We start from the raw sequence: 17,741 nt of genomic DNA, 5'->3' as shown, positions 1-17,741 counted from the left end.
GCTGCGTTATGCTGAATGCCTCGGTGCCTTGGGATTAAAGACAGAAGGCAGTTTATGGATTGTTTTTTATATTTTATTGAAAAAGGAACTCAACGTAAAAAGAATTTTCAAATCATGTCAAAATTCACAAGACTAGTATAACTTATTGCTTTACTCAGACATTCACAACCTGAATTCAGCGTTATGGGAAAAAAAAACATAGAATAACAGATGTTTTGAATAGTCCTCAGTAACTCTGCCGAGGCACGAACCTGCGTACCACACTTCAAGTAAAATATGACTCCAGAATACCTATCATCATTATCCTTTGCCTTGTCTTACAATACAATGAGATGTATGTTGCCTTCAGCGTGACTCAAATATTAGTATATACATCACCCCCCACCCCCTACCCATTTAGTTAAAGGGCACAACATTAACCTAACCGCAAGGCAATTTCGCAGCACATAGAAATAACAAGCCTTTGTGGATTTTTTTTTTTCATACATACTGATGACAATGTGTTTAAGGCAGACAATAAAATAAATGCAGGTTATCACCATGATATAACTCAAACAACATCAGTCATTTCATTAACAATAGCTTCTTTTTGCTTTTGGTTGATGTCTAGAAAACAAAAATATATTTCAGTACAGTTCTGTTAGTCCTTTTGGGTTAGTGTTAAAACACACAGCATCTGGTCTTCAGAGGCCAAGGGGAAAAAATTGTCCTTCTGTCCCATCTGTCACTCAGAGAACTGTTAGGTCATGGCAGGACTTTGACTTCTGCCTGAAAGCCATTTTCTTGTTCTTGCGTGCGACCATGCGACCCAAAAACCTTTTAGCCTTCTTGCCGATGCTCTCTCTGCGTCTGCAGTTGGCCATGCGCCGGGCGTTCTCCTCCTTGCTGTCTTTTCTCAAACGGATCTGTCTGACGATGCCCTCAAACAGGTCCTGCACATTGTGGTGAAGTGATGCAGACGTCTCGATAAACTTGCAGTCGAATACCACTGCACAGGCACTTCCTTCTGTAATGCAGAACACCGGAAAGAAGATTAAAACCCTGAGAAAGTTCACACTGAAATGGAAAACTGTAAGCTTAGAGATGACGAATTAGCCCTAAGTCATGAAAGCAGCAAATCTCTGGCAGATTGCTTGAGCTGCAGAGGAACCTGAATCAACCTGAGCAGTCAGCTGTGAAAAGTGGATTGACCCTAGCAAAATCAGTGAAGCTCAACCATCTGTCAGATTCTGTCTTGAAATGCCTCAAGCAAGGCTTTAGTCAAGTGGATTCAAATCTATCTCCCCTGACTGCACATTTTAAGATCGAGTTTATTAATCTCACTTACCATCTACGGACACCTCTCTGGACCGCACCAGGTCACTCTTGTTGCCCACAAGGATTATGGGAATGTTCTCTGACTGTCTGGCACGGCGCAGCTGAATGCGGAGCTCCGATGCCTTCTCAAAGCTTGATTTGTCTGTCACTGAATACACAATGATGTAGGCGTCTCCCATTCTCATGCACTGGTCCTTCAACCACTGGCTGTTATCCTTCAGGAAAGAAACAGAGACTAAATTTAACATCATACATGGCTGAATGCACCTTTTACAATTTCAAAATCCCTGAATCAATGCAAATGGACAAACACTTCGACAAACACTTCATTAATAATATATAAGTCTCACCTGTTCCCAGATGTCATACAACACGATGGATGCCTCTTCTTCATCCACCAACATAGATCTATCGTAAGTGTTTCCTAAGGGAGGAAAAATAAATATTGTGTTACACACTGGCAGGGAGAGCAAAGTGTCTTTTATCTGAGCAATCGTGTTTGCTGTCAAAGTGTGTTGCTACTATTTTTTTTCCACTCTGATTTTTGGCACTTTTTTTTCTTTCTGAGTCTACTCATTAAACCAGATCACAGTTTGTGATCACGCCATCACTGGCCTTTTGTAGGTTCCCTTCACATAGTGCTATTGGGTGTGCTTCTGACAGCTGGTGCCGCACTGTATGTGGAAATAGCAATAATCAATGCATGCACAGTCCTCATATAATACTGAATTGTACAGCTTTAGTGCAGCCTTTCTGTAATTTAAAAAACTGCAGCATTTGTTTTAAATCTACTGGAAATAAGTGTGGTGATGTAAATTGTAATAGTGCACTTAAAAAGTAATATTACTTTAAAATATGTTAGAACCGTCCTTCTATATATTTTAGTGTTTGTTCAGTATTGTATAAAATAAAATAAAGCAGCCGTTGGCATGCCCATTTATTACATATCTTCACAGACAATGAAACATCTTCATTGTGTGTGTCTGAGAGTGTGGGTTGCTATGGTTGATGACTCATCCCCAGCATCACCATTTACCTGCTTCATCGCAGTCGTGACTAGCATCCTCAACTCCTCCAAAGACGCGCGCCAGGCTGGACTTGCCGACACCGTGCTCCCCGAGGAGAACCACTTTGTACACCTGGGAGTCCGCTTCGCTGCTGGTGGAGATCACCGAGTCGGAGGAGTCTGAGGCGTAGCTGCCACGGTGCTGCTCGCTTGGGGAGTAGGACGTGCACCGCAGTAAATTGGACAGCTCGTCGGTCTGTCCCGTCTGTGGCGTCGTGGCGCGCAGGTCGCGGTCGTCCACGGGCATGCTTCTCCTGTGTAGATTGGGTAAATTCATTGGGAAGGGCACGCTTCCTCTCCTCTTGTCCATGTTCCTCAATTTGTCACCCTTGTTCAAAGTCATTGTGCTTCTATCGAGGATCTGTGGATAGATGTGCCATGCGTAAATTTGCGATCATTTCAGCCACATTTAAAGAAAGAAGCGCTATCAAGGTCTGCACAGAAATACAGTGGGAGATCATTTTACAAATATGTTTACCATTGTAAGTCATATTGTAAAATAAAAGCTGTTATCCCATATTTAAAGTAAATATATATAAAAATGGTCGACCTGACCTGCCCACATGTTTATTCACAAAAAAAGGTCAAGATCTAACCAAAGCTTGAAATCTCTCCCCAGCGGCCCCTTAAAAACACTTACTCGGTGCTGAAAATTAAATCCAACGAAGGCAATCCAGTAATCCTTGGTATAAAAAGTTGCTGTAGCCGAAAAGCGGTTTTTGCTCGAGTCTGATCAGAGTCGCTGCTCGGGTTATTTATACAGGAGTAGAGTGACGTAGTAGGGATTCGCCCCGGAGACTCGCGTCTCCGTTTATTGTAGTGGTGCGTAACGGTAACATCATGCTGCGGAGGGGGTGTATGATTGGAAGAGCTGAGGAATCTCCCTTCCGCATCCTCAAATGGAGCTTACTTCTGAGGGGGCGGCCAGAGATGAGACTTTGAAGAGGGGAAACCCACTTAAAGCTGGAGTATAAATATTTGATATATATCTAGGAGATGGTTCTAGGTGGGATGTTATAGCCTCACATCGTCACGATGCAAGTGTGTTCAGGTTCACACACTAAATTAATTATCTTAACGAAATGTGTTGTCTGGATCCAACTGATCTGATCTATGAGCATCGTGGCCACAGCGCGGTGGTCAATGCTACATGTATGTAATATCATGAGAATGATATGTTGTTATAATATAATATAATATAATATAATATAATACTTTCTATAAAAAGCTAAATATTTGTAATTAGACTAGGGCTTCATACGACCACATTTAAATTAAATTTTCGGAGCATTTTTAAACGGTGCTATAAATGCATAAAATTTTAATACACTGTAGGTGGTGGATTATACTCCATATATCCCACCACCTTGGTCTTTCCACGATGAAATAAATGATGCAATCATCAAAACCGTCCTTGAATTTGTAGACGCCTCCTCTTAAGCAGCCAGGTCTAATCTTTATCCGTTATTCTGGTTATACTGTTTGACTGTGCAAAAGGCTTTAAATGGTGTGTGTGGAGGCTATTTCTAGTGCTAAAGGAGAAACACAGAAAGCCTTAGTTTTCTATATTTCACGTCTGGATGTATTGATATGCTAAATATGGATCCAGCATATTCTGCATAATTATTTGGCTGAATATCAGGCCAACAGCATGACGGCACGGCTGGTAGTGATATTGTTAAGTGTCACGTTCAAGTGGATATTGTAAACTCTGAATGGTGCGTTTCTGCCCTCTTGTGGTTACGTGCAGGCATTACAGTTGAACCTTTTGAACTCGACTATAGTGTGCCAGGTGTTTAATATTATAATACTGCACAATGAGTGTGACTTAAGTATTACTTAAGTATTACTTCTGCTGATGTTTGCATTTTTCCACTGTTTCACTATTAAAGAAACTAAATCTTTCAACATTACATAATCAAGTATAGTTTAGTTCACACCACCCTGAAAAAACAAACCATCACTACACCACCCTGGATTTATACTCTTTTCCAGAAAATAGCTGATATTATGTAACTGAATGATGTTTAAAACACAAATGGAAAAAAATCACATACAGTTAGTCACAAATACTTAGTTTTTAAAAATTAAGTCCAGCTTGTTCTCATCATATTTCAGCTTCTCCAACACAGTTTCCATATTCTCATGTATTTCTGTTAACTGGACAGAATGAACAGTTCCCACGGATGCAGAGTAATTGCCGCTTTTAAGTAGGACACCTTTTAGACTGGCATTTGTACAGACAAGGAACAGCCTCCATCACTGGATGCAGTGAAACATTCAAAGATATAGAAAAATATAATAATAAAAATATCTGGATCGTGTTTCTAATTGCCACTTGTGAAACAACAAAATGAGAAAGAAAAACTGACATTATTTTTTAAATCAGCAACCCAAAATGTGTAAATAACATGTACAGCAAATGTGACACATGCCTTTCTCAGATGAGACATCATGTCGCCATCTATTGGCCATAACACAAATACAACGAATTTGTATAAAAAATAAAGCCATATAAGATGCATAGATTTAGTAACTGAATAAACATTAGTAAAATAAATAGATAAATAAATAAATTTCAGTAAAAACAGTACAGAACTTTGGATTTGACAGAAAGTTTTTATAATGCTTCCTTCTGAGGTGATTTCTGATATTCCTGTGTTTTTCATGTCAATTGTCTGTCAGTTGCTTATATTGGTAAGTATACTGTATCCACCACGATTTACGAAAGAGTTATAAGATACATGAATTACCAGTTTTGTTATCTTAATGACTTTGCGTTATTTTATCTACATTAGCATCAACCAAGTACTTTTGGCGACTTAAAATATATTTATAGAACTCTTATCTTACGTTTGGTGCAATTTCTGCAGCCGGATCATATTTCTCAGCCTGATGTCTCTTGAAAAAAATTTTTTTGTTTTTTTTTATGTGAGTGACATTTATTCAGGTCAGTACATAAAGTCACTTTGCCAAAAAGTAATTGCAGTTTCTACCATGTAACAAGAATTTTCTTCTGGACGAAAATGCATTAATATAAATCTGACAGATTATACGCCAACAAGTCATTTACAAAAGTTTTAATGCCGGTGATCAATTTGGCAGATACCGGAAATCACTTTTTTCCCATGACACCGGAAACCAACCAATAAATGTGACACTGCACATGCGCAAGCCTCTCGTGCGTTCGACCTCTACTGCAAACCGGTGAGTGCTAGCCTCCTATGTCAGAAACTGGGTTTGAATTAAATATATGCTCTTAAGTGTTCTTTGTTGCTCCGTATTTTTGTAGTCTATTATTCACAGCGTCGTGTAGCTCGTCTGATTTTCAGCTAACTTGCCTTTAGCGGTATTGTGCGGTTTTTTTCTCCTCTTGACCTTACTTGCGTGTCTACCCTATTTTTGCAGACTTTGTACTTGGTTGTTTAGCAAAAGGCGCAGTGTCAAATAGCTAACGCTTTGGTTTTTTGTGTTTCATGTGTTTTTATCTGTAGACTTCGGATAAACTCCAGCTGCTGTGGGTGACCTGACCAGAACGTCCCATCGTAATGTATGCCTGCTCTAAGTTCGTCTCCACGCCCTCTCTGGTCAGTTTGATTGAATGAATGAAAACTGATAATTGCTAAACTGCGCCTGTTTACTGATTGAGTATTGTTGGCTGCACTTCCTTCATTGTGAATTATTATAAAGTAGTCTGCTAACACTGGCTGCGAAGCAGTCTTTGACCCTCTGCTAAACTTAGCTAATGCTCATACCTACAAGGACGTCCTAGCTTCTAATCGGGAGGAAGCTCACTGTGTTGGTTTTCCATCATTTCCTCCAAGTCCACAAACTTAATCTAAAGGATATAACGTATTCCATGTAAGGCTTGAAAAGAGAATCAAGAGAAACATTTTAATGGGTCTCTGTTATTGACTTGTAGTGTTATATATATGTAAAAGCTTTGTCACTGCAGCTGATGTAGGTCTTTCTAATGCTGTTCTAGCATAAATTATGGCGAATCATGTCAAAACACTTTCCCCCCTCTAACACAGGTCCGTGCTGGATCCAGGGCGCTGTACAGACCGCTCTCAGCAGCAGTAGTGTCAGACGGCAGGAGAGCAGAGGTGAGTTGCCTGCAGAGCACACCATTCATCAAATGACATTTTGTCATTTTCTATATTAACACTGTGCAAAAAATAGAAAAGGTAAAATACGGATTTGTTTTATTTTAAGTTAAACGGTAGTAGTAGCAGTAGTTGCATATATATTTGAGATCTTCTAGCAAAGAAGCACATTGATTGTTTTTATTACCAACAAATAGTGCCACCCTGCTCACATTATCCCAAAGAAACATTTCTGCAGGCTGAACTGTATATTGAACTGTTAACTGTGGAATTATGGCCACATATCGTAATCGGGTAGATTTAACATGCTGTCTGTGGTCAGAGCCAAAGCAAAAATGACTAATTCATTGTTATGAAAGAACAAACAGAACGAGAGTGTATGAAACGTCTTCCATTTTGTTTTTGCAACCCTACACACTGTGCATCTGTGTATTTCTGTTATAAATATACAACTATAATAATCTTCAAATGGGGAAAACTCCATGTGGGGGTTATTAAAGTTAAATGAGAATCTCAATAACTAGTAAATAAATTTTATAACGGTAAATCTTCATGTTCCCACAAAAATGGGCCATAATGTGATGAGGTACGATTAGAAGCTAGATGTAGTACATCTTAAAATAAGTTTTCTTTAGAGAGGTCTTATTTGATGGGTCTAAATTTTTAGCAGAAGTAATGCTTGCATTAGAAGTAAACTTTACCGTGTGGGGAATTATTGTGTTTGATAGTCTGGTGGTTGTTTTTCAGACTGCTTCGCTTCTGGCACCACTGAGCGGCGGTGTCTCCCAGCAGCAAGTGGCATTGCGGGGATTCCAAACCAGCGCTGTGAGCCGTGACATCGACACTGCTGCCAAGTTCATTGGAGCAGGAGCTGCCACTGTGGGAGTCGCTGGATCTGGAGCCGGAATTGGGACAGTGTTTGGCAGCCTTATCATTGGATATGCCAGGTAAATTTAACAAGTCCCCTGTAGTAGTAATGAGGCCATTTATTTTATTTTTTACTGTCGAGAAGAGAACGTTTTAGTCTTGTTTACTTAATACCCAAGTTCTTAAAATAATGTGACCTAGTGAACAGGTAATAACAAAAGAAAGAGGAGACCTGAGTAGATTTCTGCCATTTGGTGATTAATTATAAAACGAAAAGATACTTGGCATACTTCATTCTAAATGGCATCACTTAAAATCACTGGGAAAGTGAAGTTAGAGGACTGTTTGTTGGTGAAAATAAGATATTAAAGACTTATTTAGCACGGACTAATTATTGATTGTGCTTTAAGCCAAGTCAATCATGGAAAACTTTGGTCTAAACATGCCTCACTAGCTGTACTTCTTAGGCATCAGCACTACTTGATCTCACTGGCCCCTCTGTCTTCACAGGAACCCCTCTCTGAAGCAGCAGCTGTTTTCTTACGCCATCCTGGGCTTCGCTCTGTCTGAAGCTATGGGTCTCTTCTGTCTGATGGTTGCATTCCTCATTCTGTTCGCCATGTAAAACCAGCTGTGAAAGGATAACTCACAATGTTAACAAGAATAAGCAGTTTGAACAGCTGTGTGATTGCTGGTTATCATGTTTATCTTTGTGTTCTTGAAAGATATGAATCCATTCATGTATGAAACTCTGGCAAAACATTTCAAGGACTGTTGTGTCCTCGTTGTATATTTAATCAGCAGTTTTTGTTAACAAACATGCAACCAGTAACAGAAATAAAATGTTTAATTCCTCAAATGTTTTTGTACATTTGTGAGGGGAGGTGGGAGGGCTTTCAATAAACATAATGGGGGATACCTGGTAGGATCATGGACCTGTTCCCTTTTAAAAGAAACTCGTACTGTTGTAATGCCAAGCTGTGGAATGAAGTGATTTAAAAGCAAATGTAGCTTATTTATTTAGATTATGCCCATGGAAATGGGTGCAGCGATTTATTGAAATGTCTAAACCTAAATGGAAATACAACACAAAGGCAAAAAATGTTGAGGTCCGATCTCTGGAGAGGCCAGTCCATGATCGACAGTGTTCAAATTCTGTTTTTTCTATCCAGGTATGCTTTTACTGTGTGTGTGTGTGTGTGTGTGTGTCATAGTCAATTAGATGATCAAAATCTGACTCAATTTCACACATCTATGGATAAACTGAACCCCCAAACCATGGCAGAGGCTCCACCATATGTTATAGATGGTTGTAGAACTGCTGTATTGCGTCTATTTGAAACGAAATAATTCGACCCTCACTGAGACTGGATAAATCCCTCAGATTATGCTGCTAACAGAGTTCCTAAAATTTCCATTTAAAATCGGTTCCTTGACATTGTACGTTATGTAGACACAAAAGTCCTTCCTCACCTGGGTCTAATGCTTTTTTTTTTTTTTTTTTTTTTTTAAATGCTTGGATATTTTGTAAGTCAACCTGTCTCCGCCAGGTTTGAGTCCATTATTACACCCTTACCAACGACAACAGTTTTCCGGTTTAATAGGTGGAACTAAAGCACCGTTTTTGTAGTGAGGGGAAGGATTTGAGGAACGTACTCGTTAGTTTTTAAGTGTTCGCCTGTGTTTTTTGTGTCAAATAGATTTGAACGTTGCCGAAAATAAATTCGGACGTGTCAGCTGTGCAGTATCAATAAGACGGGCTAAACAAATGTTTTCAGTAACGCAGTTGTGCCGTATCTGGAGAAAATCTAGCTTTAAAACTAAGAAGTTAACGCCGACACGTTTGTGGCGGTGTCGCTGGTGTAACTGTCACACAGACCGCGATAATGTATCTCAGCAGCTTAATCCAGAGGATCCCCGAAATAACCAGGTAAACAAACATCAGGGAATATGATGTATCCTACTTTTCCCCCCAGTGTTTGTCATTTACTTTTTACTTTTTTCAAAAAAATAGAAAATTCTTAATTTAAATTTAAAAATCTATTATTTGCATGTTTTTAGGGGGAATAAAAGCAGCGTGGTTATAATAGTTTTGTATTTTATTATTTATTTTTAATCTGATTTTTTAATTTCGTCTTGTTTTTTTTTTTTTTTTTTTTTTTTTTTTTTTAACCCAGGCTAGTTTCAGTTTCCAGAGTGTGCTTGCTCGTCCCAATTAAAATTTTAGTTTTTGTAAATGTTAATGTTAAATAAAATGTTTTAATAACATGTTTTTTATTAGTTGCAATGCTAGTTTTCGCGTTTTTAAATATTGTTGTATTTACTGCAATAAAAACTCAGCTATTTAAACTAGTTGACTCAGATTCTTGTAGTTATTGTAGTTATTATTAAGTATCAATAAAGATGGACGTCAAAGCCCCATCAGGCTAGTTGGGATAATAAATTTGACCAGATCTACATGTAATACGTACAGTCAAACCTCCCAGGGTTGATTTTACACTGGATATCCACCAGGGGTAGCTGCTGTATAAGACCCTAGTTCTTCTTCTGTTTTCTTTTTTTGTAACTTCACTCTTCCATAACCTAAAGGGAACATCAGCAAAACTTGAATGTACATCAGTTATTTTTGTACATGAACTATTGAGCTGGAAAATAGAATAAAAAAATAAAAATTGTACATTTATCAGTGTATGTAGTGTTTATTTAAGATGTGTTTCCTGAGATAGTGGTCTAAAAAAGTTTTTACCTGAGTGGGACTTTCGATGTCTAAGCAGAAAATGTGCCTAAAGTGGATTTTAAGTTTACTTTGTATAGATTTGCCTAATTTTATTTCTGCCTGGTCTTCATGTAATAGGTAACAAAAAGGCACAAGAAGCAAAGAACTTTGTGTCAACCAGTGCTCGATCACTTTGACCAGCAGTACAGTGAGGAACTTGGTGACTTGTGGCCATATGCAAGGTAAATTTCACCTGAAATAATCATTATGCACGTGGACAGTAATTCCACCTTTTCCAAACTGAGATTAATTCTGTCCCTCAGAGAAGTGCTGCTGGACCCTCAGTCATGGCAGTATGGCATCATGCTCAATCGCTTCACTGCAGTGACAGGCATTGCACAGATTCTTCGAGCCCAGGGCTTTTCCACATTGTTGCCACAAGCAGATGTCTCAGTGCTGCATTCTAATGGTCCCTCCACGGTGTTAAATTCTAAATACCAAGAAGGAAAAGATGCTCTGTCAACTCTCTGCATTTCCAAGGGCTCTCCAGGTGACCCCCATCCCCAGTCTGACAACAGCTCCTTTGCACTCGGTCAGGACTCTCAGTCAGAACCCGCCCTCAGTTTTCCTCCTCCTTCATTACAGTGCTACATCCACCCGTCCCCCCTGCGATTTCCCTCTCAGGCTCACAGGCCTGGCCAGCTGAAGCAGTACTACCTCCTCAATGCTGCATCCTTGCTTCCAGTGCTGGCTTTGCAAGTCAAAGATGGCGAAAAGGTTCTGGATCTTTGCTCTGCTCCTGGGGGGAAAGCCTTAGCCATAATGCAAAGTGCGAGCCCAGGTAAAAGAGACATTTTTAGAAGACTTTATTTTGATTTTATTTATACTTAATCGGATTAAAACAACCCCAAATGAATTACTCTATTAGTAAAGGGATGTTCACAGTGTAGCCTTTTTTCCAGATTATGTGTGCTTGGTAAAAAGAACTTGGGGGGGAAAAAGAAACATGTTGGCTTTTATTTTGAATATTAAACACACACTTTGCATCTAAGTCGCTGCAGATGATTGTAAGGAATATTTTTGTCTGCTGCGAATAACCCATTTGCATTGAATACTATAATCAGTAATGCTGCCCTGTGCTGTGTTCCAGCGCTTCTCTGCTGTAATGAACCAGATCTTCACAGACGGGACTGGCTTGCCAAAACCCTGGAGTCATTTTTGCCTCACTCACTAAAAAGCAGAGTGATTGTGTCTGCACAGGACGGACGGTCTTTTGGGCAGAGCGAAGCAGGTTTATATGACAAGGTTGGCAAAGAAATCCTATCATGTTTATGGCAGCATGTGATTTTGTCCTGTAAAATGGGGTGACACTTATTTTCCAAGGCCACAGCTACAAATGAATGAGGACAGCAAGCCTTTGAACAGAAACTAATAAACTCAGCAGAGAGGAAAAAAAAGAAAACTGTTTATTCAAACTAGGAGCCAAGAAGAAGCAGACAAATAGCTGGGAGGAATCAAAGAACTCAAAGTGACTCATATTGGAACACAATATTGAAAAAAGGAAAAGGGCTAAAAAGAGTTAGAGTAAGGCACCGTAGGAGGGGAAAAAGGCTGAAAGGTAATAGAGTGCAAACAAAATGCAGAGGAGCTTTTTTGAGGGATTTCCAAAATCTGAGAACAAACTTGTTGAAAGGTTCAAAGTTCAGATGTAAAAACTTCAAAGCTGTTGTCTTTTATTCAGTTTTATTTAAATGGTAATGGTTTGGTTTTTAGGCGAAATTTATCTTCCACCTCCACTGACCAAAATTGGTCTGTTGATGGCTCAGGTGCCGTGGGGAAAGTGACATTTATGTGGATTATTTTAGACACCTGCAGCATTTTTCATTTTCCTTACATTTTCTTATTCCCTTGCTCTTCCTCTTTGACATGGGCACCAACTACTCGCATTCCTTTCTCTCGCTGCCGTAGGTTTTGGTTGATGCTCCATGTTCTAATGACAGGAGCTGGCTGTATTCGTGCAACAGCCAGCAGGGGGAACAAAGATTGAAGGAGAGAGCCAGGCTTCCTTCACTCCAAGCACAGCTGCTTAGGTAAGCACCCATTCTGACATTGGAAATTCCTGCTTATGCATTAGCCTTATGGTACTCTAATATCTCTACAGGTTGAGAAAAAAAACATTCACTATCCTAATGAGCACGCAATTAAAATGCACTGAAGGAATGAAGGGAAGGTACCGTAGTCCAGTAGTGAATACAAATGAGAGATAAGTTCTAAACTTGTAGATCAAGAAATGAAGAGTAACTGGATTTAGCAGAACTGCTGTGGGAACATCGTTATTAAATAAGTAATTAGATAATCAAGAAAGATGAGAGGTGAGAAAGGATCAGTCAGGGAGGAAGTGATCCATTACTTAACCGGTTATCCAGCTGGAGCCTGTCCCAGTTATTATAGGGCATCTATAGTCAATTTAGAATCAACACTTAACATAAGAAGCATGATTTTAGACCGTGAGAGGAAGCCGGAGAACCCGGAGAGAACACAAACTCCACACAGGAAGATCCTAGATGTCTCTTGTGTTCAAACCAAGGACCATTTTACTAAGAGGTGACTTTGCTAAACACTGCACCAACCGTCAGTAAAATTACAAACCCCCTGAAAAAAAGATTTCAGGTAGATTGGATGGTAAATAAACTTTGTTTCAGGTCTCCAACTCAAAATAGCTTGGAGAGTCAAGTGGAAGCTGTAGCAGTTGCAGTTTTAGTTGTAGTTTGCAGATCAGACTGCAGTTAAATCAGTCAAATAACACCAACAAGCACAATATAGAAACAGCATATACAGTTTTTTAAAGTGAAAATGTGTATTGGTTGGTTGAATGGTTACAGCATACTCTTTGATACAATTTAATTCTAGCTGAGGTCTAAGGTGGAATATTTGTCTGCTGATTACAGGTCTGCACTGTTGGCGGTGTGTCCAGGAGGCACTGTGGTCTATTCAACCTGCACTCTGTCCAGCTTTGAGAACTTTTCTGTGGTTGAGACGGTGCTGAAGGACTTTCCTGAGGCTGAAGCTGAAGACCTGTGGGAGGAGATTGCCATTCCTTTATCTAAATACTTTACGTTCAGCTCTAACCCCAGACATGGACAGACAACTCAGGAGGCAACCCCGAAGACACAAGACGCTTCTGTGTCCTTTTATCGCCACAGACTTGGCATTCTTGTGGTCCCTCAGCTTGGCAAGTCATGGGGACCCATGTTTTTAGCTCGGATTAGAACACGGAAATAAAATCTTACCATGCACGGGGACAAAAAGTGAAATGGCATAACTAAACTTGCACAATAACTTTGTGCAAAACACCAAAATTAAAATTTAGATTAAAAACACTGCAAATACGCACAGTGCCTACCTGTGCCAATTATGCAAGAGGAAATAAGCAGCAGCAGTAGTTTAGACACGCAGATATAAAGACATCGGTGTCAAAACAAACGTGGTTAAGAAAGTCATAAATGCTCCTGTTTTAACAGTGCAACACCAACCATCTGCTAAACTATAAGTGCTGCAGCTACAGTTTTTTGTTGTTTGTAGCTGCTGGCTTCTCTGTGTGTGTGTGGGTGTGTTGCAGGAGATTTAAGCAAATAAAAATAGAACGCTGCTCACATCAGTTAAACTCACCTCGAGCTATCCGCATCAAAGACAGAACTTAGACAATATTCCAGTACTTAACACATGTGAGCAGTATTTTATGGCAGTTTGTGTGAAATAAAGAGAAAATGGCGTGAAAGCAGCCACCTGATCACTCACGAGTTTCTTTTTCCACAGGTCCGCTGCCCCCCTAGGCTTAGGAAGGCTTTATTTTTCATTTCAGCCAGTTGTTTACTTGTCCACCCTGTATCTGTATCATTTTGGTTCAGTTTCACTGTTTTCACACCATCAGCTCTTTGTCAGTAAAATTATCTAATTGAAGCATTTAGCAGCCTCAGAGGGCGATGGTTAACTTGGAAGTGACTCAATGCACATTGAAACAAGAGTGAATACAGGACTTATTATATTTAGTCAGCAGCAATATTGCTGCAGAAACTATATGTAAATTAGCAGCAGTCAAAAAATTCACCGTATAAGCTAAAAAGCTAATAAGTTAGTGCCTCCCAGTGACCGCTGCAACAATAAAAACAAACTGAGTTTTTCTATATTAAACATTAATGTATTGTTTACCTCTGAATCCACCTTCTTTCCATTCTGCGGTTAACAAAGACGACCACCTTGGTTCAGAGGACATGCGCACACATCAGAAAGCTTGTAAATCTGTAACGTCGCCGTGTTTAGAAAACATTCTCCACTCAGCTGCTGGCTAAAATGAAAATACAAACCCAAACAGTACTCACACACTCAGACAGATATTAAAAAATGAAGCAACAACACACATTTCCTGCAGGAGGAACAAAGCTGTCAGAATTGCAGAAACTGTTGGCAGGTCTGTGTCTGAACTGCTGCTGTTATTTTCTTGGAAGTGCAGGCGTGTGTCGCAAAGCGGGCTGCATGGCCATGACAACAAGGGAGGCACGCACACATAAATACCAATTAAGAAAATGTTTATTTAGGAATTACGAAATCATGATAGCTTAAACAATGGTGAGTGTAGTAAGCGAGTGAATTTGTAAAGAGATGGCAGATGCAGTTTTGTGCTGCTCAAGCGGAGAACCACATAGTAACTGAGTGGCTAAGGCTTTCATAGGCCAGGTGGTCCTAGCCTCTCTGATTGTGGACAAACCCTATTAGTATGGGCAGAAAAGAAGCTGCCACCCAGTCAAGCTGAAGGAAACCAAGATGGAGAGAGCTGATGATGTAAGAGTTGTGTTAAAAACACCTGCACAGTTTAGTCTGTTTGAAGCGACTTTTTAAATTCCCTTTTAATGGTAGAGAATGGGAGTTGACATAAGAAGACAAGCACCACCGTCTCCAAGCCTTATTTGCTTTTGACACAAGTCCTCAAAGAATTTTTCAAGTTTCTGTCTAAACACCCATACTCAATGTGAATGTTGGATGTTGTCAAAGTAATGCAAAAACAAGTCCAAATGTTTGCCGACTCGACCAGAAACTAAAGTTTTTCTGTCTGAGAGATTTGTTAAATTGCCAGGAAGAGCAGTAATGATCAAATTAACACACAGTTTCTCTGTTTATTTCTGCTATTGCTCTACGGCACTGTCCAGAAATAATCTCATATGTGCTGTCATACACCCCTTTAGTGTTACTGTTGCATTTTGCAGTGATGTATTACCTGGGAGGACTTTTCTTGTGTGAAAAGTAGATATTTCATGAAAGATTTGTAGCTTCTCATCACCCTGTGATTGCTCAGATCAGAAGAAAAAGGTGTATTGGCAGTAAACACAGACAATAATATACAAAAAGTCATATATTCCAACCTTCCTGCACATAACGGACAAAATAAGCTCTTGCAAAGGCAGTTATGTGTGGAAGCATCAAATATATAAGGCCGGTGCTTCCGAGCAACCCTCCGAGACACCGTCAAAGACATCATTGCTGAGATAGCGTTGCACCGGTTTCATCCGACTACTCCGTGTGGCCATAGACACAAGCATTATTTGAGTGCATTTATATGGCTATTTATACTGGCCGCCCTACTTCTGCTCCACTTTTGAGTGTCTTCGAAAAATAGCTCCAGTCTTTGATATGAGCGAATCATTACGCTACCATAACATCAGCACAACTTAAAAGTGGTGAGATGTGGAGATGAAGTGGGGCTTCATTAGGGTTAACCATATTGCTGACCTTTGTGTGAACCCTGGTTTGTTGACGCTCCCCATATTGCAGTGTTTCCTCAAGGGGAGAATCTCTAAGCAGCTTTTCCTCCACTTCAAAGGGAGAGAATGTAGGCCTGCTTTGCATAATCAGGTGGGGAACAGCTTTTTGCCAGAGAGGCAGGAATTAATTTGTGACACCGCCAGATATAATCATTAAAACCCTAGTCATTGACAATAAGGAGAGAGGAGGAGGGAAAATTAGAGGAGGAACTGTAGAACAGTAGATAGAATGAAGGAGAGAGAGATGTGGAGCATAGGATAGTCCCGAATGCCAGAGGACACTATAGCGAAGCAGACTAATCTGGTCTGAGCTCTGTAAAGCTAGAAAGCCATTTTTTTTTAGTCTAGCTACACTCAGCTCTGTCACTCTGTGTTTGGACATGGTGGCATGAAGTTAATCCTTACTTCCGTTACCCCTTTATTTTATTTTTTTTTACAATTTTTATGTATATCATCATTTTAAAGTGATGGAAACATGATGAAAAATGGATTTGAAATTCCAGCTATAGCATGCAAATCAAACTGAAAGCTCTTCAGCAGCACGCTGTATGTGTAAGCTATAAAGCTACAACCACAATCTATAAATTTACCTCATGTTTCAGTCTCATTGCTGCCATTAACCCAGTTTCTTGGTGCAGCAAGCAGTTTTCAGCAAACAACGTCTGAAACCCACTCAATCAAGCAAAGGAAGTCAGCAACTAATTTCTTTTTTTGCTTAGAACATTATAATATGATATTCTTTATATTACAGCACCGACTTGAACAGGCCAATTCATTATTTCTGTAAAATCCAATTAGGTTGTGACCAGAAGAAACACCCTGTAAAACAAATAAATGTCTAACTTAAGGATTTGACGATGAACGTGTCGGACAGCTAACAACTGGGTCTATAGATTCAGTGCCGTTTGGGGTATCCATCATTCATTTCAAACATCATCATCTGCCGATACTCCATCAGTGGAAGGGAGAGCAGGATTGCTGCTTTTGATTGATTGTTTCGCGACTAATCTCTGAGGAGCGATGTCTGAACAGAATGAAAAATTGAGGTCAGCCAATGATTGGTTTTTGTTAATCTGCATTAAAAACACATGTTTTCTTAATCAGGCTCTATTACAGAACACAAAAAAACATGCACACATACTCCTGCCAGGAAATGAGCAAACTGGTTCCCCCCTAAAAAGACAAACACTGGCAGACTTGAGCCTACAAAGTAGTACACACACACACACAGAGAGACAATAAAAAAAGAAAGAAAATGTCCAAACTTCATCAACTTATTGTGTAATCCAAATGCAGTACATTTCCAAAAATGTTATGTTTTATTTGAAGACTTACTGCATATAGAGTAAAATTTGTCCTTATGTACTTTTTGGCTTGGAGAAACACAAGGTATCATCACTGTCAGCACAGACAGACAGTGCCAGAGGAAAATTAATGGGAAAGAAGTGAAAGTGAAAGCAACAGAAACAACTTCCAGATAAAAGAAGGAAGCACAGATATTCCCACTCTTTTATCTACAAGCGTTTGTCATACACACAGACTCCAAAGGCAAAAGAAACTATAAGACAAACAAAAGTAAAAGTGTTCTGCTCTTAGAGGCTGACCAGTGAAGGTGAGGGGGAGCTCACTGTGTTTTAACTTTTCATACAATTCTTTCTACATCTTCCTTGTTCTTCCTCTGCCACTGGGCTCTATGGCAGCCCCTAGAGCCATATCTTTAAAAGTTTTGACATTTGCACACTGCATTGGTAGAGCCCGCTGATTGTTTTTTTTACCATGTTTTGTTGTGGCTCTCAAATACTTAAGCGCCATCAGTAGATCAAAGCTGGAAAACTTAAGGCTGGTTTTTCTAA

The 17,741-nt window shown here is 39.6% G+C and overlaps 3 protein-coding genes across 3 annotated transcripts; 2 read left to right on the top strand and 1 right to left on the bottom strand.

Moving 5' to 3' along the window:
• Positions 1-55: 55 nt before the first annotated feature.
• On the bottom strand, positions 56-3,151 carry rrad (Ras-related associated with diabetes). Its single transcript, XM_005724224.1, has 5 exons — positions 3,024-3,151; positions 2,354-2,744; positions 1,668-1,741; positions 1,328-1,532; positions 56-1,006 (listed from the first exon to the last, which is right to left on the bottom strand). The coding sequence occupies exons 2-5, from the start codon at positions 2,724-2,726 to the stop codon at positions 729-731; spliced, it is 930 nt and encodes a 309-aa protein (XP_005724281.1). The 5' UTR covers positions 2,727-2,744; positions 3,024-3,151; the 3' UTR covers positions 56-728.
• Positions 3,152-5,505: 2,354 nt separating this feature from the next.
• Positions 5,506-8,215, top strand: LOC102209126 (ATP synthase F(0) complex subunit C3, mitochondrial-like). The gene is made up of 5 exons (XM_005724223.1): positions 5,506-5,590; positions 5,878-5,970; positions 6,418-6,489; positions 7,237-7,436; positions 7,867-8,215. Exons 2-5 carry the CDS (start codon positions 5,932-5,934, stop codon positions 7,979-7,981), a joined length of 426 nt encoding a protein of 141 aa, XP_005724280.1. The 5' UTR covers positions 5,506-5,590; positions 5,878-5,931; the 3' UTR covers positions 7,982-8,215.
• Positions 8,216-8,998: 783 nt separating this feature from the next.
• nsun3 (NOP2/Sun RNA methyltransferase 3) lies at positions 8,999-14,455 on the top strand. Its single transcript, XM_005724222.1, has 6 exons — positions 8,999-9,286; positions 10,211-10,314; positions 10,396-10,913; positions 11,223-11,377; positions 12,041-12,162; positions 13,021-14,455. Exons 1-6 carry the CDS (start codon positions 9,125-9,127, stop codon positions 13,352-13,354), a joined length of 1,395 nt encoding a protein of 464 aa, XP_005724279.1. The 5' UTR covers positions 8,999-9,124; the 3' UTR covers positions 13,355-14,455.
• Positions 14,456-17,741: the final 3,286 nt, after the last annotated feature.

This window comes from Pundamilia nyererei, unplaced genomic scaffold (assembly GCF_000239375.1).
Source record: "Pundamilia nyererei isolate P.nyererei 1_Seehausen unplaced genomic scaffold, PunNye1.0 scaffold00011, whole genome shotgun sequence".
NCBI classification, from domain to species: domain Eukaryota; kingdom Metazoa; phylum Chordata; class Actinopteri; order Cichliformes; family Cichlidae; genus Pundamilia; species Pundamilia nyererei.
This window is presented reverse-complemented; position numbering and strand designations above follow the sequence as displayed.